Source organism: Aedes albopictus, chromosome 3 (genome assembly GCF_035046485.1).
Source record: "Aedes albopictus strain Foshan chromosome 3, AalbF5, whole genome shotgun sequence".
Taxonomy (NCBI): Eukaryota; Metazoa; Arthropoda; class Insecta; order Diptera; family Culicidae; genus Aedes; species Aedes albopictus.
In genome coordinates this window covers 204842854-204867169 of record NC_085138.1, presented here as the reverse complement: position 1 = coordinate 204867169, position 24316 = coordinate 204842854, and the positions used below count along the sequence as shown (strand labels likewise).

General features: G+C 35.4%; 1 protein-coding gene across 1 annotated transcript in view; it reads left to right on the top strand.

The window, feature by feature from the left end:
* Window positions 1-24316, top strand: part of LOC109416616 (uncharacterized) — a 93738-nt gene that overhangs the window by 22125 nt on the left and 47297 nt on the right. Inside the window, exon 2 of the mRNA XM_062858670.1 lies at window positions 17850-18073. Within this exon, the coding sequence (XP_062714654.1) occupies window positions 17868-18073 (206 nt within the window). The 5' untranslated portion in view covers window positions 17850-17867. The remainder of the gene's footprint in view (window positions 1-17849; window positions 18074-24316) is intronic.

Here is a 24316-nt window from a genome sequence, read left to right as displayed (position 1 = left end):
TGATGGTGGTGCTGGTGGCCAACCTTGCGAGTTATGTATGCAAAATGCACTGGTTTCAATTCCAGGTCTGTCCTTTTCCTACCACTTCGTAATTTTGTACTTTTTCTCTCTTCTCTACACGTATAATTCATGTGCATATGTTTATAGGCATTTATAGAACCAGAAACGGGTCTAAATAGTTGGTGCCATTATTTTCAACTTCGCAGTCAGTGTTAAACTATCTTATGATGCCTGTAAGTTATATAACTAGCGTACTATGTCGAATAATGTTCAGAACAATCAACACACAATATCACTTTACGCCTGATTTCCGCGCACCAACGTGAACCCTTTGCCATTTCCAAAACAAAAAAAAAACACTCCGACATGCTGGCATATATGTACTTGTACAAACGCAGTCTATCTTGAACAAGTGGTTGCAATCATAACTTCCCCAAATCAACTTACAATCTGATGTGAGGTATGCACACAGCAAAATCTAGCCACCGCATTTTGGATAGAAATTTTACAATTTTCAAAGAATCGTGGCAACCTTTAGTGCAGATGAAAGCTTATTGTCAAAAACGAATGTAGCCAAATTTTGAAGTAGACAAATTCGGGTGTTGCCAAAATCGGTAAGAAACTGTATCTAGTTTCGTTTTGGTTGTTGGCTCATTGCTTCGTTATTAAGGTAAAAGCACGCATAAAAATGCCTTATCTTAAAGCTTATTTATGTAATCGCAGAGTTCACAATAGGATGAAACGAATTTTACCAAAATCAAACTTTAAATACTCATTTTTGTTCAAGTGCGGACGTAGGTATTCACTTTCTTCAAATAAAACCATTTGGCATTCCCATCTGCGCAAGCAAACTTGTATGGGAAAAAAATTGGTTTGAAAGTTTTGTTTGCCGTGACCAATAATAGGGATAATAGCTTGCACATGTTGATGGTACCGAATTTCCCTCACTCACGCTTTTGTTGTAGAAATTGAAATAAAGATAATAAAAAATGGTCTGCGCATTTATCCTTATTTATGCGTAAATTATCTGCGCGTAAAAAGTTCATAGCACTCTGAATCGTACACGGCTGTAGCCTAGGTACTTATTAGTCTATGGTTGTAGCCTTTCATGGCAATTAATGGTTGTCTTGTTGCAACTAGAATGAGAAAACGAGACTAATTTTGCCAACGAATAAATTTCAAATGTATGACCATACACAGATAAAAATAATGAGATTTACACGTCATGTAAACTTTATTTTAGTCATGTTAACTTAGTGTTATGATGGTTTACATGATATATCATGTAAATTTGTGTTATATGTCATGTAAATACTCAGAGTCATGCGGAATTACATGACATATAATGGAAGTTTATATGATATTTTATGACTTTTACATTATATGTCATGTAAACTTCTGTGATATCCCACGCTCCAAACATGTGCATCATATTTCACAGAATTTTAAACTACTTTTTCGATCTGTGTACTTCATTCACAATTTACTTTTCACAGTTGCTCTAACCTAAGGACTACACGACGCGAGACAAGACATAACACTTATTGTTCTTACAATCGTCAAGAAAAGATTATTATTTTTTTGACGATTGTAAGAACAATAAGTGTTACACGCAGAAAAAAATATGGTTAAACCAAAAATATTTGAGGTAAATACAAACATTTTGTCAATTTGTTCAGGTCACAAATATAAAACTGTTTGAAACAAATTAAACGCCAAATTTGAAACAAATGGAATCAGTTGGAAAAAAATGCATCTTTTATTTGTTCCTGACAAGTTATGCTTAAAATGAATATATTTTTTTTATATTTTGTGGAACAGGTCAGCCCTACGGAAATTTTCGTTTTCCCATTAAATATGCAAATTATTTAATTTCGCTGAGAGAGCCCACCTTCCCAGTGACACTTCCAACGCTCCCGCATAATTGAAAACGTTTAGCCGTTTGGTGCAGAATGTACATCTGCATTCAGCAAACTGGAGCAAAAACGAGAACTACGGAATATTTGAATAATCCGTTAAAAAGGGAAACGATGGCAAGTGAGTAAAATGAGACGTCTGTTTGTATGTGGGAAAAAGTTCAAGTCTGCGCTGATTTGACAGAAGCTTTCGCTCGCTTCACTGGAGAACCAAAACTTTTTTTATTTGTAAATAGGGTCCATGGTAAAATTGAAAATTTTAATCTGATGAATTGAAATGAAACTTAGTCTACACAAATTTAGTGGCGTTGTGTATGTGAATCAGCCCTGCAGAATAGTAATTTCAACCACAAACCGTCTGTCAGTGTATAATTTAATGATAGATTACTTAGGGCGCCGATTTTTATTAACTAGGGGAGACTGGGTAGACTTGATCCCTTTTTCTTAACTTACATGTAACTAGTACAGAATGGTATGTAAACATCTATCGCAAGGTAATACACAACAGAAGGCCTTTAAATTATCTTTGGAAGTTTTCAAAACTGTGTTTTTATGTAGGCATGTATTATGATGCATTTTTCAAAAATGGGTGACACTTGATCCCCCTTTGTCCATATGTTTTATTTAAAGGGAAATTAACTCCAGAGGCTTCCTAATCGTTTTCTTTTCAAGTTTTCTTGTAATTTTTAAGGATATGCCCCATTTTGAAAGGGAGACTGATCTCCTTTTCATGGTTTGTACTAAAATAATAATTATCCGACACATTTTATCGTTGAATATACTAGAATCCCAAGTAAGTAGCGGCTTCCGAATAGAATTTTATTTTTCACATAAGGCTGATACAAATTATACTTTAACTTCAAAAAATTTTGGCTGGATTTTGCATTTTGAGGGGGCAGATGAAAAAATATTTATCAAAATTTCGGGGTTTGGTGAGAATTCTTTAACAAATCCGATGAGTTTTAAATATTTTTCAGATTAAATGCTTTATTATTTTTATCCCCCCCCTCGACCAGCCAAAGAGTGGTGGGACAAAAAGTAAAATAAATATTTGTAACGGCCTAATGTGTGTGTAATCCACGAGGGATCAAGGCTCCCCATGGCACTGTTGTTTATACTAAGCTGCATTTATTTAATATATTTTTAAAACAGCCTTTTTTGGATAAATACGTATTATTCGGTTGGTCGATTCTACGATAAATAAGCTTTCATTTGACGTATTCACATATTGCGTGTGATACAATGCATGAGCTGTACGAGTGCACCGAAAATGTGCTTTCTCTGGGGGGAAATGGGTGAAATCACAGTGATTTTTCAATTGCCTGTTTTCCATGACAAAAACGCCTTTTCAATGCTTTTAAAGCCAATGTTATCAGGTAATATTACGGAAAGCTGTTTAACATCTTTTTCGGGACAATATGTGCCTAAAAAGTACGTCGTTTTAATGAATTTCGATATGGTTCAAATTAGGATTACAATTTGACTAGTTCAAAGTTTGATTTCTTACCCTACTAAAAATCCTCTTTTAATTTGACTCGAAGATTCGTGCTTTAAATTTCCAAATGCTAAACAAACTGCATTATTCGGAAAAGCACTCATGAGACGGTAGTGGGGGTTTCTAGAGTTTGCATGGAGTTGTTTTGTTGTTTGTTTTGTTTCTTATTTTTGTATTTTTTTTATCTGTATTAACGAGATTTTTAGCCCTAGGCTAGTTCATCTCGGGATTCACACTTTACTTCCCTTCCGAAGGAAGAACTCACATTTTGCGAGTTTGTCGAGAGTGGGATTCGATCCCAGGTCCTCGGCGTGATAGTCAAATGTTCTAATCATCACACCAGGTCCGCTCCACTATTTGTATTTTTTGTTAGAAGTGAGCACCCATGAAAACAAAAAGAACGGAATCAATCGGTGCCGTAATCGCTTGTTTACGAATAGGATCAAAATGGGAGCGTGAGATTACTGATGGCACACATACCCTAATTTGGGTGACTTTTAGTTTTTTTCATATGAGCGAGAATTAGATTTTCATTTTGGGGCACGGAGACAAATTTCGTTCGTTTGAAACAAAAATATTCATGTTTATTCGGTAAATTGATAAAATGTTTAAAACTAAAATTATAATTTTTAAAACTAACTCAATTACACATTTATTGCGACGATACCCATTGAGGAGCCCCCCGTTCCGCGCTCGAGATCATAAACAAAACTCACAAGTTCCAGCTGCAACATCAAACAAAATTTCCTCCTGCAAAAAAGGCAAGGTTCACCGAAAGTCTTCACGAAATCCCGTTCTTGTCGGGAGCGTATGTTATCTAATAGATATATACATGATGTTGGCATTGGAAGTACAACACCGGAGGTGGATTTTTTCAGCGAAGGAAATGACTTTATAAGTTCAATGGGAAAACAAATATTTCCGTAGGGCCGACCTGCACAAAAAAACAAAAATATTTACATTTATTTCTAACATAATCTGTCAGAAGATGCATTTTTGTTTCAAACATGGATTTCATTAGCTTCAAATGTGACGTTCGATTTGCTCCAAACAGTTTTATTTTTGTGGCCAGAACAAATTGACAATTTATTTGAATTTGCCTCAAATATTTTTGATTTTAAAATAGATTTTTCTGCGTGGGTAACTTTGATAGTGCCCTGAAAACACATCAAATCCTAAAACAATACTCATAGATTGAATGCTTATGAGTATGAACATAATGAGACAAGCCTTGTGGAATATATCAGATAGAATTTTTATATCAAAACATTGATGTTTTACAAAATTCCACATTAAAAAATGAGTTTGTGAAGTACTGAGTGAAAAACACAGTGAATTTAGCTATCATTATCTTTGTAAAAAATATATGTTTAACGGTACAACATATGAATTCATGCTTATGTTCTTTTAGGAGTACATTGTTGGAATGTGGACACATGTAGAAATTAGCAAAACTTGTGCGAATTGGCCTTAATTACGATAAAGAGAGTTTTCCGTCAGACCATATTCTGTAAATAATTTTTGATGTTTTCATCATTTTAAAGTTATTTAGTTAATTTTAATCCAACAATTTCCCTACTTTCATGTTTTTATAGAATGAGAAAATCTGCTGATCAGATGCCCAAGATGGTAAACTCATTCCCTCTCTTTCTTACCTTCGCGGTACACCCGTTAGGCATGACTTCTAGAAGAGGGGGCGGGGTACTTGAGAACTCTCTATTGGTAAGCGTTCCACCTGCTAACGCCTTAAGTTGTCCTCTCTCCTCTAGAAGCTTGAGTCCTGGCTAGTACTGTAGACCCGTTGGTCTCAAGCTCCCGGATGGAAAGGGGGGCCACTCAACTTGCTGTTGATCGGCCTGTCATTTTTCTGTAGTTCCGGAGACCATGGAAGTATCGGAATCCCACTTGTCCGCCCCCGTACACATCCTTTCAAAAAATGTTGTCCGGAGTGATATTTCTACCGCATATCTCCTGCATACACGACTGTTGTTCCAAAGAAGTGTGGGCATTCAAGGAAACATGCTCCGCGATCTCGTCGCTGTACCACCAAACTGGACGTCGCATACCGCGACGTGAACCAACTCGCAACATTTGAATCATGTTAGGGGCTGTCCACCCAAGTAAACACGGTGTGGAGCGAACCTGGTGTGATGGTTAGAACACTTGACTATCACGCCGAGGACCTGGGATCGAATCCCACTCCCGACGAACTCGCAAAATGTGAGTTCTTCCTTCGGAAGGGAAGTAAAGCGTGGGTCCCGAGATGAACTAGCCTAGGGCTTAAAATCTCGTTAATACAGATAAAAAAAAAGTAAACACGGTGCTGAAGCCTTATTGCATGCAGATATATGTACGGTGTATTTAGAGCAATCATTACTTTACATGCAAATTTAAGGTTGATTTAAAGTGGCAATGGGCAATTATGCGACTGCCCTAAGATTATACCAGTATAATCTTAATTTTATCCTATAATTGCCCATTTCCACTTATAATCAACCTTAAGTTTGCATGTAAAGTAATGATTGTTCTAAATACACCATATATCTGCATGTAATATGGCTTCAGCACCGTGGTTACTTGGGCATAAACCACGTGGTATTTTTTGGGAGATTCCGAACCCCCCCCCCCCCCTCCACCTCTCCCCACGTGGTCTTTCGTTCATACAAAAAAAATTGTATGGACCGTGGTCTTTGCCAGAACACCCCCCCCCCCCCCCCCCCCCAAGTAACACAGAAAACATCTTTTAAAATTATAATTTCAAAAGATGTCTTACAACAGTGATATAAGTGAATCAGAAAACAAATATTGTAATAATTAGGCTTTAATAATGTAAAGTGGCGATAAACAGTAGAAAAAATAGTACAGGTTGTGTTTAGTATTAAATGTGCATATTTCACAAGGATATAACATTAATGAAACATCATGCAAGTTAATCATTAGATCAGCAATGTTTACATTTGATGTTTGTCGTTGTGAATGTTGCGAAGAGTCTAGGACATCTTCAAATTATATTCAACGCATATTGGATGTTGATCCTCAAACGCAGTAGATTAATTACACATGGATTCCAGTGAAGCTGCCGTGATTTATTGTTGAGTCGGCACAGTCCGAAAGACCCCTGATGGGGCTAGATTCAGAGGTGTAGTCACGTTGCTGGCACCATTTTTCAGGTTGCCAAAGAGGATTGCCAGAGAAAGTGTTAATCCAGACAAGCTGATGATGCATTTGGTTGCGCAATCCGTCGGATTATTTATGTTAAACATGTTGTTGATCTGATGTGCCAACTTTCCCAAAAGCCCTTGTACAGTTGAAATCTCGGTTGAAACTGTTGGTCACAAACTATCCCGGTCGACACCGAGCTCCCATTGCGGAAAGCCCACCCGACACCAGCTCGTTCAAACCGTATATCAATTATAATAATCTTCAGCAACTTATGTCCAAAAACGACGGTCTAGTAGAAATAATCGAACGGTACTTGGAATTAAAAGCAGAGAGAACATTCCGACTACTTATGACAATGTTTAATGATTACTTTTTCTATTTGACAGATTCACCTCTGCCAAACCAAGTTGTAATTCAGTTATTTCAACGGTTTAATAATGATCGAAAAGCATAGTTATAATTTGGGTAAATGATTGTTGCGAACGTGTTATCTGAACGTTTGATAAGCGTTCGCATGATTCAACCGACGTCTTTCGACATTATATTTGATTTTCTTAAAAAATAGCATCTTCAGTTACAGTACCTGTCAAAAATATGTATGCTCAAACGAAAATATCCAACACATTATTATTACAATTGATATTAATTCTGAAATATAGTTTAGAATTCAATTATTTCAGGTGAATCGTGAACATTAATGAATGCTTGGCTCAGGAATAAATGTTATTTTAATTTGGATAACAGTTTCTGTTTGTTTGTGCGGTACTGTGAACTTCATGCCGAAAACCGGCCATATTGTTCCATTGTGTGGATTCAATAAGCTGGCAAAACAGCTTAATTTGGTTGACCTTCCTTATGATTTTTAACGAAACTCAGCGGCGCTTGAAATATAAGTGAGTAAAATCATCAATTTCACAATGAATTTTGAAGCGCATGTAAATCAGCGCTATCACCAATGAGAATAACCCATTTCCTCATTGCTAATGTAAATAGTTTATAATCAATGACTTCATAATATTTTCCAGTTCCATGTTTACGTGACTCAAAATTCCAAATCTATCATTATTGTTTATTTTTTGTTTATATTTTTCGTCGGTTTCACGTTACATATAGTTACTGATTTTTATTTTTGTATTAAAATAGCTTTCTATCAGTCATATCACTTTTGAATAGCGTAGTAGCAACATGTACAAATGCTATGCGATACAAATGTTTTCTGCAAGTTATATCATTGAAAAAAATATTTTTTTCGAACTAATTGATGTGACTGCTTTATAAGTGTTATTGGCAAGTTATATCACTGATAAATATCTTGATAAATATTTGACAGCTGGATAATTTGTACTTTGATCCCAATTTTAAGTACTACAAGTGTATTGGGATACATCTTATATTACATGCAATATGTTCTATAAGCCGCCATTTTTTGCGCTGTTTTGATTATATAAGTGTACAAATTTAGGTAAATAATTCAAGGAAAATACACCACGTTCTGTTAGAATGGTGTATTTTTAACTATTATATAACATGATGTGTTACTTGGGCCTCTCCCTTTTAACATGACCACGTGGTTTATGGATGGCCCCTAAGTGCACGTTTCAACTCGCGACACTTGCGATAGCTGACGTAACGTCTTCTATGGTACAAAGCCTGCTTCTCATCTCAATAAGCACTTCAGCAATAACAAAGATATCCGATTAGCTTCCTCAATCATTGGACATTTTTGCATGCAAATGTCGTATGACAGGCACGAAGATATTGTACGTCCAAGGAAGTCAAGGCAATTTTCTTTATGAAAAATTTCTGAACCGACCGGGAATCGAACCCGAATTTTTCTAGTAATTTTCATTGACCACTCGCCATACATCGCTGACCTGACGGAAGACAGAACAAAAAGAACGTCTAACTCACTCAGAAGAAATATGGAAGATAAATTTCGTTGTTTTGCGGTTAGAAATGGAACTAACTCAATTTACTAAATCAGAGCAAGATACCGCAATGTTGATGATACGATCGTTTAACAGAAATTTTGTCTTAAATTATACAGCGAGCTTGTCACTTAGCCAAACAATATATGGGAGAATGGACCATATTTCCCAAGATATACACAATAACTTTCTATACCACTTCCCATCCCACCTACCAGACTAATCACAAATGGCTTGGTGTACACGCCGCGCCGCCAACTCGTTGAGCAGGGGAACTAACCTTCACAATGGCAAGAGCAACTAGGTATTGACCATAAAAACACTCGACTGCCGCCGGAGGGAAAACCGCTATTGAGATTACACGCAGAAGCTCCACGAGTTGCTGCTCTACGAACGAGTCGAGTTTGTGCTACATTTCAGTTTTCTCTGACCCGCTTCTCTAGTGTAAAGAATTCCGACAATTGAAGCAGTACTCTTACCTTTCCAACCAGGGCCGAAAACCGGCTAGGTATATGCGCGATTATTAGCATTTTCTCTCCCGTTTATTGACTTTTCTCGTGCGCCAACGTTTTAAGCTGGCTGCCACTGCCTAAGCATACCAGCGGTTTTATATTCCCGTCCATCCGGACTTGTACTGCACCGAGCGAGAGCACCGAAGATGGTTCCCGATGATTACTGGTCCCGTTTTCTCGTTAGGTTTATCTGATAACAAACAAAATTGTGCTAAAACTTGCAATCAAACTTCCCGTCATGGATGGTGTACGGAACGAGACCATTTAATTTCTGCGAAGTGATTTATGGGGGCGATAAGCGAAATTATGGGTTTGCATTGATGAGTACCGCAACCGGCTGAAAGGTGATCATGAAATCATCGTTTCAAAAATTTTGGCGCGAAATGCCCAATCGGCTGGCTACCAAGTGCCGTACTGTTTGCTATACAAATATACAGTTTGGATAGGTAGCAAGTACTCGCACGCTGGCTGTTACTTTCTCTGAAGTACATATTCGAAAAGAAAGAGAACGTGTAGTCATTTGAATTGACTGTGGTCTCCGTGAACCGTGAGGGCAAATAGGTAGAGGTATATGAACAAAAAGTCAAAAGGAAGCGCAATTTAGCAGCCCAACGGGAAATGTGTGACTATGGGCAATTGACAAAAGCGTACACGGAGAAATCAAACTACCTAATTTTTGGGTCGATTTTACTCAAAGCTGAGTATATCGAATAAACTAGTTACCCAAAATTAGGTTGTTTTCCCTCTTTCCCTCACCGATGTTGTCAAAAACAAACAGAGATGCATCTACCCAACGGGGGTCCTTGAGCCCAATAAGCCAATTTTGGGTAAATGCAGGTTTACTCAAATTTGGGTTGAATGAGGGGGGGTCTTGGGTTGAATTTACCTACTCTTAAGTAAATGTTTTTGCTGGAGGTGAAGGCAATTTACCTAGTGTGATTTTAATCGATTTACTCAAATTTGGCTTATTGGCCCGAACTATGGGATTGCGTCAAAAGAACTCAATTTTGGGTAGTTTGGCGGTTCCGTGTATAGTTATGCTGAACAAATGGTTGGAAGATCAAAGGAAGTTTATGCTTACAATAATCGCACTTGTTACTTATGCGAAAATTAAGTGCAAAATAAAAGGTTTGCGTTTGAAAAGAGAATTCAGCATACGTTAAGTGTGGTCAAGTAGGGTAGTCGTCTTTTTTGGAAATTGATATTAAATTATACAGCCTGTCGCAGTCTATAAAAATAAAAATTATGTTTGACTTTTTTTTTACTTATCTTCATTTTACGACATTTTTAACCTTAGGTTCATCTTGGGATCCACGACTTTACTTCCCTTCCGAAGGAAGAACCCACATTTTGTGAGTTTCTCGATTCCAGGTTTTAGGCATATGCTCTAACAGTCTAACTATTACACCAGCTCCGCTCCAAAAAATTTGATTAGTATAACGTTATATTCAGATTCAGGTATGAAAACTATAGCTATGAAAGCTATAGAATTTGATTATAAAAATAAAAATCAGAAATAAATGCTTTCAAAATTCTTTGGCCAGAGTGCTTTTAATTTAGTATATGCGATTAGTCAACATAGAAATTAAACAGGATTTATGTACCAATAAAGGAAGCCCTTTAATTAATAACTGTGGAAGTGCTCAAAGAACACTAAGTTGAAGCGAGGCAGGGCAAGTCCCAGTGGGGACGTAGAGCCACAAAGAAGAAGAAGAAGAAGATGTACCAATAATTGTTGTATTAGCACATTCAATCCTGAATTGACTGTTCAGCACTTTTTTGACGAAAATAGAACAGCAGAACTACTTCGGTAGCTTCGGTAATCGATGTTCAGTACACCAACTTTCAAAATCAAGCGCAAAAGGTAAACAATGCAGTAAAGCTGTATTCAGCTGTTCTATTTTCGTCAAAAATTTACCGAACACGGTATTCCAATTTAAGGCGAAACTGGAAGCATTTTCTCATTTTTTCGGTTTTTGATTTTTTATTAAATAACGAAGCAATATTTTCAAAATTGGTTTTCGTACACATGTAGAGTATGGATCAAGGTATCTTCAGAATTTTTTGAGGTGGAAAATGTTTTCCATTTTTGCAGAAACCATATTTTTTGTGAAATTTTGTTCAAAAATGGTTTTAGCAAAAACGAAAAACATTTTTCACTACAAAAAAAAATCAGTAGATACCTTGATCCATACTCTACATGTGCACGAAAACCAATTTTGAAAATATTGCTTCGTTATTTAATAAAAAATCAAAAACCAAAAAGTGAGGAAATGCTTCCAGTTTCGCCTTAAGTGTGAGTGGCTTCCTGTAGTAAATTTATTAGATAAAATGCTAACTTCACACAGCATAAATTCTGAACACGTAAGTCGGTAATTCTTCATATCAATAACTAATCTTAAAAACAAAACTGGTTTAACCTTCCTTTCGCATAACGTTGGTATCAGCTAGCTGACGTAGTGTACGGTTTGGGTCAAAAATGACCCTAATGCCAAAGGAGGGTTAATCTCAAAATTAAGATATAATGCGTTTAAATGTCGTTTGTTTTTTTTTTGATTCAGTCAAGATAGTGCTAATACTACCACCACTATTAGTAGTATCACCTCTGGGACGGTTATTCCATAACCAAATCAGGCCAAACATGTTTATTTATTTATTTCCAGCATCAGCATAGGGCTTCTGTTTTGGACTGTGCCTCTTTTAATACAAAAACTAAGTATTACCTAAATTTATGCATTTTTTTCAAAAGAAATAGATTGAAAGTTTTCATTGGACACATTGCTTACAATGTGTCATTAGATTTGGTGATGCTTTTTTTTGAATAATTTTCCTTAGACTGATCAAATCAAATGCCCGTGACACATTGCTTACATACAGCGGAAAGACAAAATGATCGGGACAGGCAAAATTTTCACTTTTAAAAAAATGTTCAACCAGCTGTAACTTTTCGAAAAGTTCATCAAAAATTTTAAAATTTGCACTGTACGTTGATCATCTAATTGTCTATCAATGGTCCAAATTTGAAAAAGATCGGACTATTCTGCATGAAGTTATAAAGATTCTTGAAAAAAGGTATAATTATCCGATAGCCAACTTTGAGCTGTTATATCTCCGGATTGAATGAATCGATTGCAATAAAATTTTGACCATTAATGACTTATATTATGACTCCTGACTAACGATGGACTTAACTTTAAATTTTAACAAGAGAAAAAGTTATTGCGATTTCATTTATTTTACGATTTTTTTTGTAAATTGGTCTATTTTTTAATAAGCATCCCATTACTTTTTCAATTTATTGGCGGCCTGTTGTTACTTTCCTTCCAACACAGTTCTATATAAGTCAATTAGGGGGAATTTTTGGCAAGCTATTGCATTTTGCATGGCCAACTTTTAGCCATTACATCTCCGGATTCACATAAAGTAAAATTTTGAGCATTCATGACTTATATAAAGAAATTTGAAAAACATTTGACTCAACTTAAAATTATTTATATAAAAAAAAGTTATAGCGATTTAATTTATTATATGATTTTTTAGTAAATTAATCTATTTTTAACATGCATCCTATAACATGTTTCAATGTATTATCGGATATTTTGTTACTTCATTTCAAAGCATTTCTATATTCAAGTTAATTTGAGAAAATATATCTGATCTATAAATACCGTCTTGAATTTTGAAGCGATGTTGAAGTTTTGACTAATTTGGCGCTTTATTAGAAAAATAATCTTATCGTTATAATTTTCTTCCGTGTTAACAATTTTAAGTTAAGTCAAAAGTTTTTTTTAGTCCGTTAAGCTGATACAAATATTCATTTCACTTTTTGTCTCACCACTGTTTGGTTGGTCAAGGGGGCAGTCATAAACGCTCCAAATTTTATTACATTCGGTTTATTGAATCCGGAGATATAACAGTTCAACGTTGACTATCGGATAAATATGCATTTTACCAGAATCTTTCTTACTTCATGTAGAATAGCTCGATCTTTTCCAAATTGTAACCATTGATAAACAACTAGCTGATCAACTTACAGTAAAAATTTAAAAATTTTTGATGCACTTTTCGAAAAGCTACAGCTAGTTGACCATTTTTTGAAAAGTGAAAATTTTGCCTGTCCCGATCATTTTGTCTATACCCTGTAAATTTGGTGATGGTTTTTTGAATAATTTACCGTAGACTGATCAAATCAATTGCCCATAACCTATTTGATGATTTTGCGTATTTTTTTTTTCTTTTCAGCGCAAAACTTTTTGTCAGCAAACTTTTGTGTCACTGAAGGATTTCGGGCCACTAAATCTTAATCCGGGCTCAGATTTGCTCCAGCACGTCACAATTTTGAGCTATACCTAAATTTATAAGGGCAAAATGATTGCAAATCAATAAGCATGGACATATTTTTTTCAAGCAATCAAAGGGTAAATTGGTCAATTTTCATCTAAATCAGTGATACCCAAGTGGGTGAAAACCATGCCTTGGAGGAAGAAAATGTGTACAATGAAAACTAGGGGCGGATACACTATGAAAGGGGGCGACTGCAATTCATCAATGGTGTGAAGAAACAAGTTCACAAAGTCTTTAATTTTTGGAATCTTTGAACAAAATCCTGGGTCAAACCCAGAAATCGACTCAGTGATACAGAGTTCAACAGTTGGTGTGCAGAATCGATTGGTGTTGGTGTTTTAGGGAATTTTAGGAAGAGTTCTAGAAAAATGTCTTTTGGAGTAATTCCTTTGGAATCTCGAAATCATACATAAATATTGAGAAGTTCATAATTGAAAAAAAAAATCTCTGTTATTAGCCAATTTGAAATTAATTATGCTAGCCCATCGTACTGGGATTGATGGCGTCGTTTAATCAGCATCTAGATCCAGCAGAAGTGTGACGCAATAGAGGCAGTTATATTGCTAAACATTTACATGCGGTATCGGTATTGGAAGCTTGTTATCGTTGTTATCTCACCAAGCGTTTTACCAATATCAGCGAGAAGAATGCTTTACCTGCTATACGTATCACATTTGCTGCTATAGTTTTACCGGACTACCTAATTCTCGCTCATATGAAAAAAACTAAAAGTCACCCAAATTAGGGTATGTGTGCCATCAGTAATCTCACGCTCCCATTTTCATCCTATTCGAAAACAAGTGATTACGGCACCGATTGATTCCGTTCTTTTTGTTTTCATGGGTGCTCACTTCTAACAAAAAATACAAATAGTGGAGCGGACCTGGTGTGATGGTTAGAACACTTGACTATCACGCCGAGGACCTGGGATCGAATCCCACTCCCGACAAACTCGCAAAATGTGAGTTCTTCCTTCGGAAGGGAAGTAAAGTGTGGGTCCCGAGATGAACTAGCCTAGGGTTAAAAATCTCGTTAATATAAAAAAAATTAAAAAAAAATACAAAAATAAGAAACAAAACAAACAGCGCTTCAATCCTTTGTTTTTCGTAGGATGAAAATTAGAGCCATATGCTTAATAAGGGAACCAGTACCCTATTAAAGATTATCGGATCTTACAATTGCAATTGATAACTGATACCCCAGTTCTTGTTTTAAAAATATAAAGCTAGGAAAAATACTGTTACATGGAAAAATATTAAGAAAATTCGCTGAAAAGTTATCAAAGTTACCCCGTTTTACTGTATTTTTTTTTTTCAATTATTAATTTCAATACATTTAAACATTCCAAAAAGTTTCAAAAGCGTAGCACATACAGATTACATTAAATTTGCTGACATGCACAGCTAAATATATCGAAATTTTACATATAAACACTGTTAAATATGTGTACATTTTACCCCCATAGATTGTTTATTTTACCCTCACTGTTTTTCGTTACTCGGTTTTCTTCCATTTTTTGTGATAGAAAATAATTAAAGAAAATTTTATTTTTGAGCTTTTCTTTCTTCTAGGGTGCTTAGAACAAAATAAGTACGATATGTATACAGTTCTGCAATGTCGAACTACCCTTGCGCTTCTTTTATCACAAGCCGATGTTATGTGTTTGTTGCAAGCAATACGGGCATACAGAACAGTATTGTAGCAATAAAATTGTTTGCCTGAAATAAGGAAGCAATTATCCCTATGAATCGTGCGCGTTAGAGGAGAGCACAGTGCGTTTCAAATCTCGAGCAGAAGAAAATAACAAGAGAATAACATATCAAGGTAATTATCTTAAATACTACCATACCTTGATATGCCCTTCATTAGGTGGTAATAAGAGGCAAAATAACAAAAACAAATACCAAATTTTTGTATAAATAACACCTAGAAAATCACAAGTCTTGTTATTTCAATAACGAATGCATACCTAAAATTTCAACTGCTGTATTTGTTATCCAAAAGTTATTGAATAACAAACTAATTACATTTCTTGTTATTAAATGTTTCATTTGTTCGTTGACTTCATGATGTAATAGCAAATCTTGTTCTTCGGTTGTTTTCACTGCTAAACCAACAAATACTACATCAATACCAAATTCTGCTCAAATACCTCCAATTGTTATTGTGATGTTCTCATAACATTTCGTAGAATAACGCAGCAATAACAATTTCATGTATTAGAGCACATGTTGCTCTTCGCATGGTATTTGTAAGGTATGCCCTTCTGCTCGGGATGTGGAACGGAACATGCAGTTTCGCATCAAGGTATTCACAACTATCTACAAGGAATGAAATCCAAAAAGTGAAATATTTCGTTAGAACATCTTTTTTTCAGCAACTTTTTTTTTATTCCTGTTCGGGTTTGTCACTGCGACCAGTTTTTAGATCTATTGTGACATTACCCGTATCCTTAGTGTAGTGCATGTCGCATTACTCAATTGCCATTGAGGGGCAATAAAGTATCGATTTTGATACAGTTTTTGTTTTGTTTTCTTAGAAAACAAAACAAAAGTACTGATATTGGCCATGCATCGGAAACCTAGCATCACCCTTGTTTTACTGCTAAATTCTCCCCAGTAAGAAGTTTAGAACCCGGGTTTTAACATTAGCAGCAATACCATTCCAATAATGGAACATATGTTCAGTAATAAGGATTCTAGTATGTTCCTTGCATACCAGCACTTACCTGTCTTTGAAGAGTTAGTACATACATGGATCCCTAACCCGATTTGATGTCCTTTGCATCAAGTTTAGCCTCGAACGGTGAGGTTTTTAACTATCTGCAAAGTAAAGTTGGTAAACTTAGTTTTATTCAGAGACCGTAAGCCACCACGATACCAGTGACAAGGACTAAATACTATGATTCCTTGAATTGCCAGAACGCATATTCCAAAATTGGAAAAGTAGGACGACACTAGGTTTCGGTAGAATTTACTCCGTAACGCAACACGAAAAGGTGATCTACCCACGTTACGGGCTCCCGGCTCCGTTAACGATCGAGCATCTTTGAAACCCCCTCAATCATTCATCCATCAGCACGGGTCGCCTGACACCTTGGTTTGGGGTTCCCTGTTTGGTGGACTTTTACCTCCGGAACAGGGGGTCCGTTGTGCTATTCTAAGCCGGCAGCTACACGGGCATTTCAGCAACTTAGTAGCTTCAAAAGTTTTTTTTTTCAGTGGTGAACTTATAATGTAATAACATAGTATTGTCGGCACCGTAAAACTATATGGTGATTGGGCCTTTTTAAAGAAATAGTGGATAAAAAAAATATTGTTATACACATAGATTGTATGGTAGATATTGCTAGGCATACAAAATTGAGGGTGTGATTATTGAAAGTAATCACAATATATGCCGCGGTGTCTGTGACAAAAAACATTATCGAAAAAAATCAATATCGCTAAGTCACCCACCAAATGAAAGCTTTTTCGTGGTGGAAAATGTTTTTCGTTTTTGCTGAAACCATTTTTAAACAAACTTTCACAAAAAAATGGTTTCTGTAAAAAATGGAAAACATTTTTCACCACGAAAAAAACATCAGGAGAAACCTTGATCCATGCTTTACATGTGTACGAAAATCGATCTTGAAAATATTGTTTCGTTATTTTAAAAAATTCAAAAACCAAAATAATTAGGAAATGCTTCCAGTTTCGTTTCACACGTGTAATTTGTTTTGCACTTAGAAACGTGGTGCGTTTAAGGAAGAAAACACAGAAGCTACAGCTACAGGCTAATCGAACTTTGCGGTTTATAATTCGGGCCTGGCGACCTCACAATTGGATCTCGTGTACTGATTTCTTTCGACGGTTCCATCTGAAACCGATATCAACAGGAATGTTTGAACATGAATGAAGATCGGTAGGCTACAAACTACGAAAATCAGGACTCGGGTAGAAGAACGGAGAAATGACAGAGATCAATGAGTAAATGCGAATGTTTAAAATGCTATCATGTTCTTGTTAAATCTTCAAACATTCAAACTGTGAACCTTCTTCAGTCGATAAGTTATAAAATAATGAATTGCTTTAACAGTATTCACCTCATTAACAGGGTAAAATCCATGATGATAAAAGTCTCGATGTTATGCTGCTTTGAATTTCACGTGTTTCTTAGTGTAAGACTCAAAACTATTCAAAAATTTATATATTTCAGTTGATTTAAAATAGCGTACTATCACAATTAAATGATCAAGATAATGCTGAAAACATGACTTACAATTTACAAAGTTGGATAATGTTTAGAACACACTGTCTCATTTAAGACAAATATATCCTAGTCCTATAAATCATACAAAGCCAATCATATAAAGTATTAAATTATTTTAATATACCTATCCACTTAAAGTCCTCTGTCGGTGATTCCGATTCACACATAAAACAATTCATAGCTCAATATTGGTACACGATTGTTAAAATACCGCCACTAAAAAATATTTTCCTATTTTCAGATTTCACTCGCATCGGTTATGAAAACGCGCATATCAAGGGATATGATAGCATCATTTTTACTGCTATGCCTGGCAGTAAATTTTGCTGCCGGGCGAATAGCATTTGAAAAGTTGACGGATTTTGACTTCCAAGGAACAACGTATTACAGTGTTAAAAACCTTTCATTATATGAGTGCCAAGGATGGTGTCGAGAAGAACCCGACTGTCAAGCAGCCGCCTTCAGGTATGTATGAAAATTGATGACATAGCAGTCAATTTGGTACCGTCTCACTTAGACAGCTTACTCTATTTTTGTTAGTTAGATGACCTTAACGCAGGATTGCATTAACACTTAAACTACTGAGGGGGTGAAAACTCCCGCGAACTACCAAGGGTCCAAAAAAAGTCGGAAGTCCAACTTTGACAAGGCATTTCTCGGCCGTTTTTCAACCGATTTCAAAACTTTTTTTTGCGATGGAACCGGACAGGCTTCAAGAACAGCGTCCATCTTTAATAATTCAAAATAGATGCGTCTACTCAAAGTTATTAAGCAAAAGGCACTTCCTAGTTTTTTTGAGAATGCATTTTTTGCACACTTTGATCAATAAAATAAATTTTAAAGCGATGACATATGGTTTTTTCGACCCTTAATCATGCGTACAGTCGGAGTGAGCATGTTTATGCAAAATAAGTGATTTTTCAGTACACTAATATTTTATTTTACTGAAAAACTGCTAAAATACCCTATTTTTCACATAAAATAAGTAATAAATCAAAATTCAAAGCGATGACAAATAGTTTTTGGTCTTAAATTGTTCGTAGGATTGTACTGGACATTTTTGATGAACAATAAAAATGTTTTAATTGCACTCTTATTTTGTTTTACCCGGAGAACTACGAAAATTCCATATTTTTTACACAAAGTAGTCAACAAAACTAAAATTAAAACGATAACTTGTAGTTTTTTAGCCTTGAATTGTTCTTAGTAGTTTGGGAGACATACTTGAAGAATAATAGTGATGTTTTCATAACACTCATATTTTGATTTACTCAAAAACCATCGAAAGTTCCACATTTCTCACACAAAGTGGTTGACAAATAAAAATAGCTTACAATTCATTGCAGTTTTTTGCCTTGAAATTTTCCGTGAAAGAGTTCAGGACATACTTGATGAACAATAGTCACGTTTTTATGACACTCTTAATTTATTTTACTCAAAAAATTACAAAAATACCATAATTTTCATACAAAATAGTCAATTATCCAAAATTTAAAGCCATAAGATGTAGTTTTTTGGCCTTAAATTTCCAATAGGATGCACTGGACATGATTTTGATAAGATTTGAAGTTAACATTACACTAATATTTTGTTTTATCAAAAAATGTACAGGAATATCACATTTTTAGACAAAAAAGCCAATAAGCCAAACTTTAAATCAATGACATGTAGTTTTAATACTTTGAATTTATCGTAGTAGTTGAGTGGGTAGTGATGTTATATTACACTCATAATTTATTTCGCTCGAAATACTAGAAAAATACCACATTTTCACACAAAGTAGTAAACAAATAAAAATTGAATTCAATACATGTGTTTTTTTTTGCTTTTAAATTATTCGTGAAAGAATACTGGACGTATTTGCTAAACAATAGTGAAGTTTTCATGACACTCTTAATATATTTTACAAAATTTTTAAGCAATAACATATAGTTGATTGGCTTTTAATTTTCCATTAGAATGTACCAGGGATGCATTTGATAAAATTTTGGTGTTTCCATTACACTCACATTTTGTTCAACTAAAAAAATCACGAATGTGCCCAAAAAAATGTTCACACAAAATAGCCAATAATCCAAAATTCAAAGCGAAAACATGCAGAATTGTCCTCTCCTCCTCTTCTTGGCGTAACGTCCTCACCGGGACAAAGCCTGCTTCTCAGCTTAGTGTTCTATGAGCACTTCCACAGTTATTAACTGAGAGCTTCCTCTGCCAATGATCATTTTGCATGTGTATATCGTGTGGCAGGCACGAAGATACTCTATGCCCAAGTCAAGGAAATTTCCTTTACGAAAAGATCCTGGACCGACCGGGAATCGAACCCGTCACCCTCAGCATGGTGCAGAATTGTATTCTTGATTTTTTTTGTACCAGTTCCAGGTTAGGGTCTGGGACCATTTGGGCAGGAGCACCTAATTTTGGGCACTTGCTGCTATAACTCAGTCAATTTTGAACCGATTGACTTGATTTTTGAAACACGATCAGGAAGGCGCAGTATCTAGCTATGTTCAAAAATTCAAGTCAATCGGTTTGAAATTGACTGAGTTATAGCAGCAAGTGCCCAAAATAGGTGCTCTTGCCCAAATGGTCCCAGACACTATATATAACCTGAAAAAAATACTGAGGAAACCGGAAATCCTCGGGGAATTTTATTTAACAGGGAAATCTTTTGAATTTGTTGTAATTTGTGAATTTTAACAATGCTAACTCTTCGCTGTTATGAGATTTGCTTTCTTCCCGTCCGTTACCAAAGCACAGATATTTGGGGATAATCACTGACTATATTTCAAGATTGACGTAGTTTCTCTCAGGCCTAGGGGTCACGGGTGTTAATGGAAGGTTCAAAGAATATGATTGGTCAATGTTTATAGGCACAATTAAGAATATACAGAAACAAGCTCACCAAATTATATGAGTTCCAGTACTCTTGAGACGAAATTGTCGACATCCATTTGCGTCTCCTGATCATGAAGTAGCAATTACTAAAAAATACACGGAAATCCCGTACAAATGAAAAAAAAGTTACGAACTTTACTGGTATGAATAAAACAAGTTTTCCAAAGTTGAAGTTAGGTTATGTGTCTTTAGTTGAGATATTTTCATCTCGAGGCCGTCCCATCTGTTAGTTTTCAAAAGTTTGTCTAGTGTTTATTTCTTTCGAATATAAGCATCTACTACTACTTCTTTGTAGTAGGAAGTGTCAAACAAATATTTTCCCGAAATGCTGAATGTTCTTACTGGAAGCGTGTTGTTACGTGAAGAAGTTGAAGATTCTTCTGGAAGATTATTCGAAAAGCAAATTAAATGAAGAAAGAATCTGTTCAACCGTGCTAAAGGAATAAGAAGAGGGCTAATATATCTAGCACTCTAGCAGCTATTTCCGGTATGCTGTCGATTTTGATACGATGCGGCAAATTTCATGTATGTACAAAGATGTTTCTAGAAAGCAAAATATGTTTTTTTTTTTCGTTTTTAACTGTTTCGTAAGTGTGAGTATGACGACAATATCACTATTATTTATTAAATATATTAAGTGCACTCTTACGAACATTTTAATACCAAAAAAACTATATACTATCGCATTAAATTTTGATTTATATTTTTATAGATATATGGTATTTCTGTATTTTTAGTGACATATAATACGAGTAACATTGAAAGATCACTGTTGTTTATCAAACAAGTCTATTACTTTATTACGAAAAAAATCGTGACATTGATTGCCTCCAATTTTTATTTGTTGACAACTTTGTGTGAAAAATGCGGTATTTTCCTAGTATTTCGAGTGAAATAAGATATGAGTGTTATAAAAACATCACCAGTATTGTTAAAATAAATCCACTAAACTATTACGATGAATTCAAAGTATAAAGACTCCATGTCATTGATTTAAAGTTTGGTTTATTGGCTTTTTTGTCTAAAAATGTGATATGTTCGTACATTTTTTAATAAAACAAAATATTAGTGTGATGCAAACTTTAAAATTTTATCAAAGTCATGTCCAGTACATTCTATAGGAAATTTAAAGCCAAAACTAAATGTTATGGCTTTAAATTTTGGTTTATTGAGTATTTTGTATGAAAATTATGGTATTTTCGTAACTTTTTGAGTAAAGTAAATTAAGAGTGTCATAAAAACGTGTTCATCAAATATGTCCTGAACTCTTTCACGGATAATTTTAAAGCAAAAAACTGAAACGCCATTTTTATTTGTTACCCACTTTGTGTGAGAAATGTGCTACCTTCGATGGTTTTCGAGTAAATCAAAATATGAGTGTTATGAAAACATCACTATTATTCTTCAAGTATTTCCCCCAAACTACTAAGAACAATTCAAGGCTAAAAAACTACAAGTTATCGTTTTAATTTTAGTTTTGTTGGCTACTTTGTGTGAAAAATCCGGAATTTTCATAGTTCTTCGGGTAAAACAAAATAAGAGTGTAATTAAAACTATTTTATTGTTAATCAAAATTGTCCAGTACAATCCTACGAACATATTAAGATCAAAAAAACTATATGTCACCGCTTTGAATTTTGATTTATTGCTTAGTTTATGTGAAAAAAAGGTATTTTAGCAGTTTTTTCAGTAATTTAGAATATCAGTGTACTGAAAAATCACTTATTTTTCATAAACATGTTCACTCTGGCTGTACGTATGATTTAGGGTCGACAAAACCATATGTCATCGCTTTAAATTTTATTTTATTGATCAAAGTGTGCAAAAAATGTGATCTCAAAAAAACTAGGAAGTGCCTTTTGCCTTATAACTTTGGGTAGACGCATCTATTTTGAATTATTAAAGATGGACGCTGTTCTTGAAGCCTGTCCGGTTCCATCGCAAAAAAAAGTTTTGAAATCGGTTGAAAAATGGCCGAGAAATGCCTTGTCAAAGTTGGACTTCCGACTTTTTTTGGACCCTTGGTAGTTTACGAGTTAAACTTGTTAAATCAACAATATTTGCTATCAATTATAACCCAAGTAACCACGAAGCACAATAGCTCACCTGGAGGCGAATATAATGCTATTAAGGAGCAGAAATGCTGTATATTGGCCGCTTAGTAACCCTGTGAGCCAAAAGTGGCGAAATATAGTGCTAATGCTTACTAGGGAATGGTTTATATTTTTATAATGCTAAACATTGGTTTAGGAAAAAATAACATGGTTGGGGGCCATCCATCAACTACGTAAGGGTTTATACAAAAGGGAAGGAGGGTGTGTTGAAAAATCGTGAAAATTTTCTTACGTAATAAATGGGCAGTCTCTTATTTCTGCTTTCCATTTAAAGACAGACACGGACACGTTTGATGCTTCCAGTAAGCTGTTTGCTCTTTCAAGGAAGCATTCTCAAGAAAGAGACGAACCAGCCAAGGGCTGAAAGTCTCTCAAATAAAGATAAATCAATCAGATAATTTCAAGGAAGCATGACACTAGACAACGGACTAGCATGCAACGCCCAGTGGTATAGCCGAAAACTTTTCCTGACAGCTGCGGGGGAATCGAACCCACGCTCCTCAGCACGATGCGACTAAATGCTTGGTAACACTAGCCGCACGACCTCGAAGATCACAAATTTGAAGTTACAATGTGATCATGCGATCCAAATTTGCACATAACGATGTTGAAAGCAGTGTTTCTCGTCTGCTGCATCGTTCAAATCTTTTGTTCAACAGTTAGGTGGAGCTCGTGTAGGCACCTCGTTTAACTGGATACCGGAGACTTCAATGCGATGCAAACAATAAACCCTGGAACACAGCGTACATTCCGTCGAATTTGCGTTTTTTCTTTGACAGGTTTCCCATGGGCAATGTGTCAAACTACTGTCACGCCCAAGTCAACATATGCATTGTGTGGGGCACTTACGCTGCTCTCAGTTGTCGTCAGCAGTAGAGTAAGGTGAGGTATACGGAGACAAATTTCGTTCGTTTGAAACAAAAATATTCATGTTTATTCGGTAAACTGATAAAATGTTTAAAACTAAAATTTTAATTTTTAAAATTAACGCAATCACATATTGATTTCGACAAAACTCATTGAGGAGCCCCCCGCTCCGCCGTCGAGAACATAAAAAACAGTTCCAGCAACAACATCAAACAAGATTTCCTCCTGCCAAAAAGGCAAGGTTCACCAAAAGTTTCCACGAAATCCCGTTGTTTTCGGGAGCGTATGTTATTTAATAGATGTACGCTTGATGTTGGCATTGGAAGTACAACACGAAAGATAGTTATTCCACGGAAGGAAATGATATGTTTAATGGAAAAACAAATATTTCCGTAGGGCCGACCTGCCACAAAAAAAACAAAAATATTTACTTTTACCGTCAAGTCACAGGTCACCGTGGATCTAAGAGGATTTGGGACGAATAAGGGCTGCCATTTGACATCAATCTTATAACCATTGTTGGTACCGCTGTTAATTGCCTTCATTAATGGTTAAAATTAAAGTAATATCGACAAAAGCAGAAAATTTTACAAAATTGGGTGATATAGTACAATTAGTAGAGGGCAGTAAGGTCGCCTAATTCCGTGGTAGGGACCCATTCACCGTGGGTCAGAAATTTTATTCTATTTTGTTTAATAATGATCAAAACAACCCAGCCAAGTGAATTTTCTCCGTTTTTATTCATTTCAAGTAATAACTTGCCAGATTTAATTAGAAAAATGAATGTTCAAATTTTCATTTTTTCCAGGTATATGGGACAATATGGGGCACG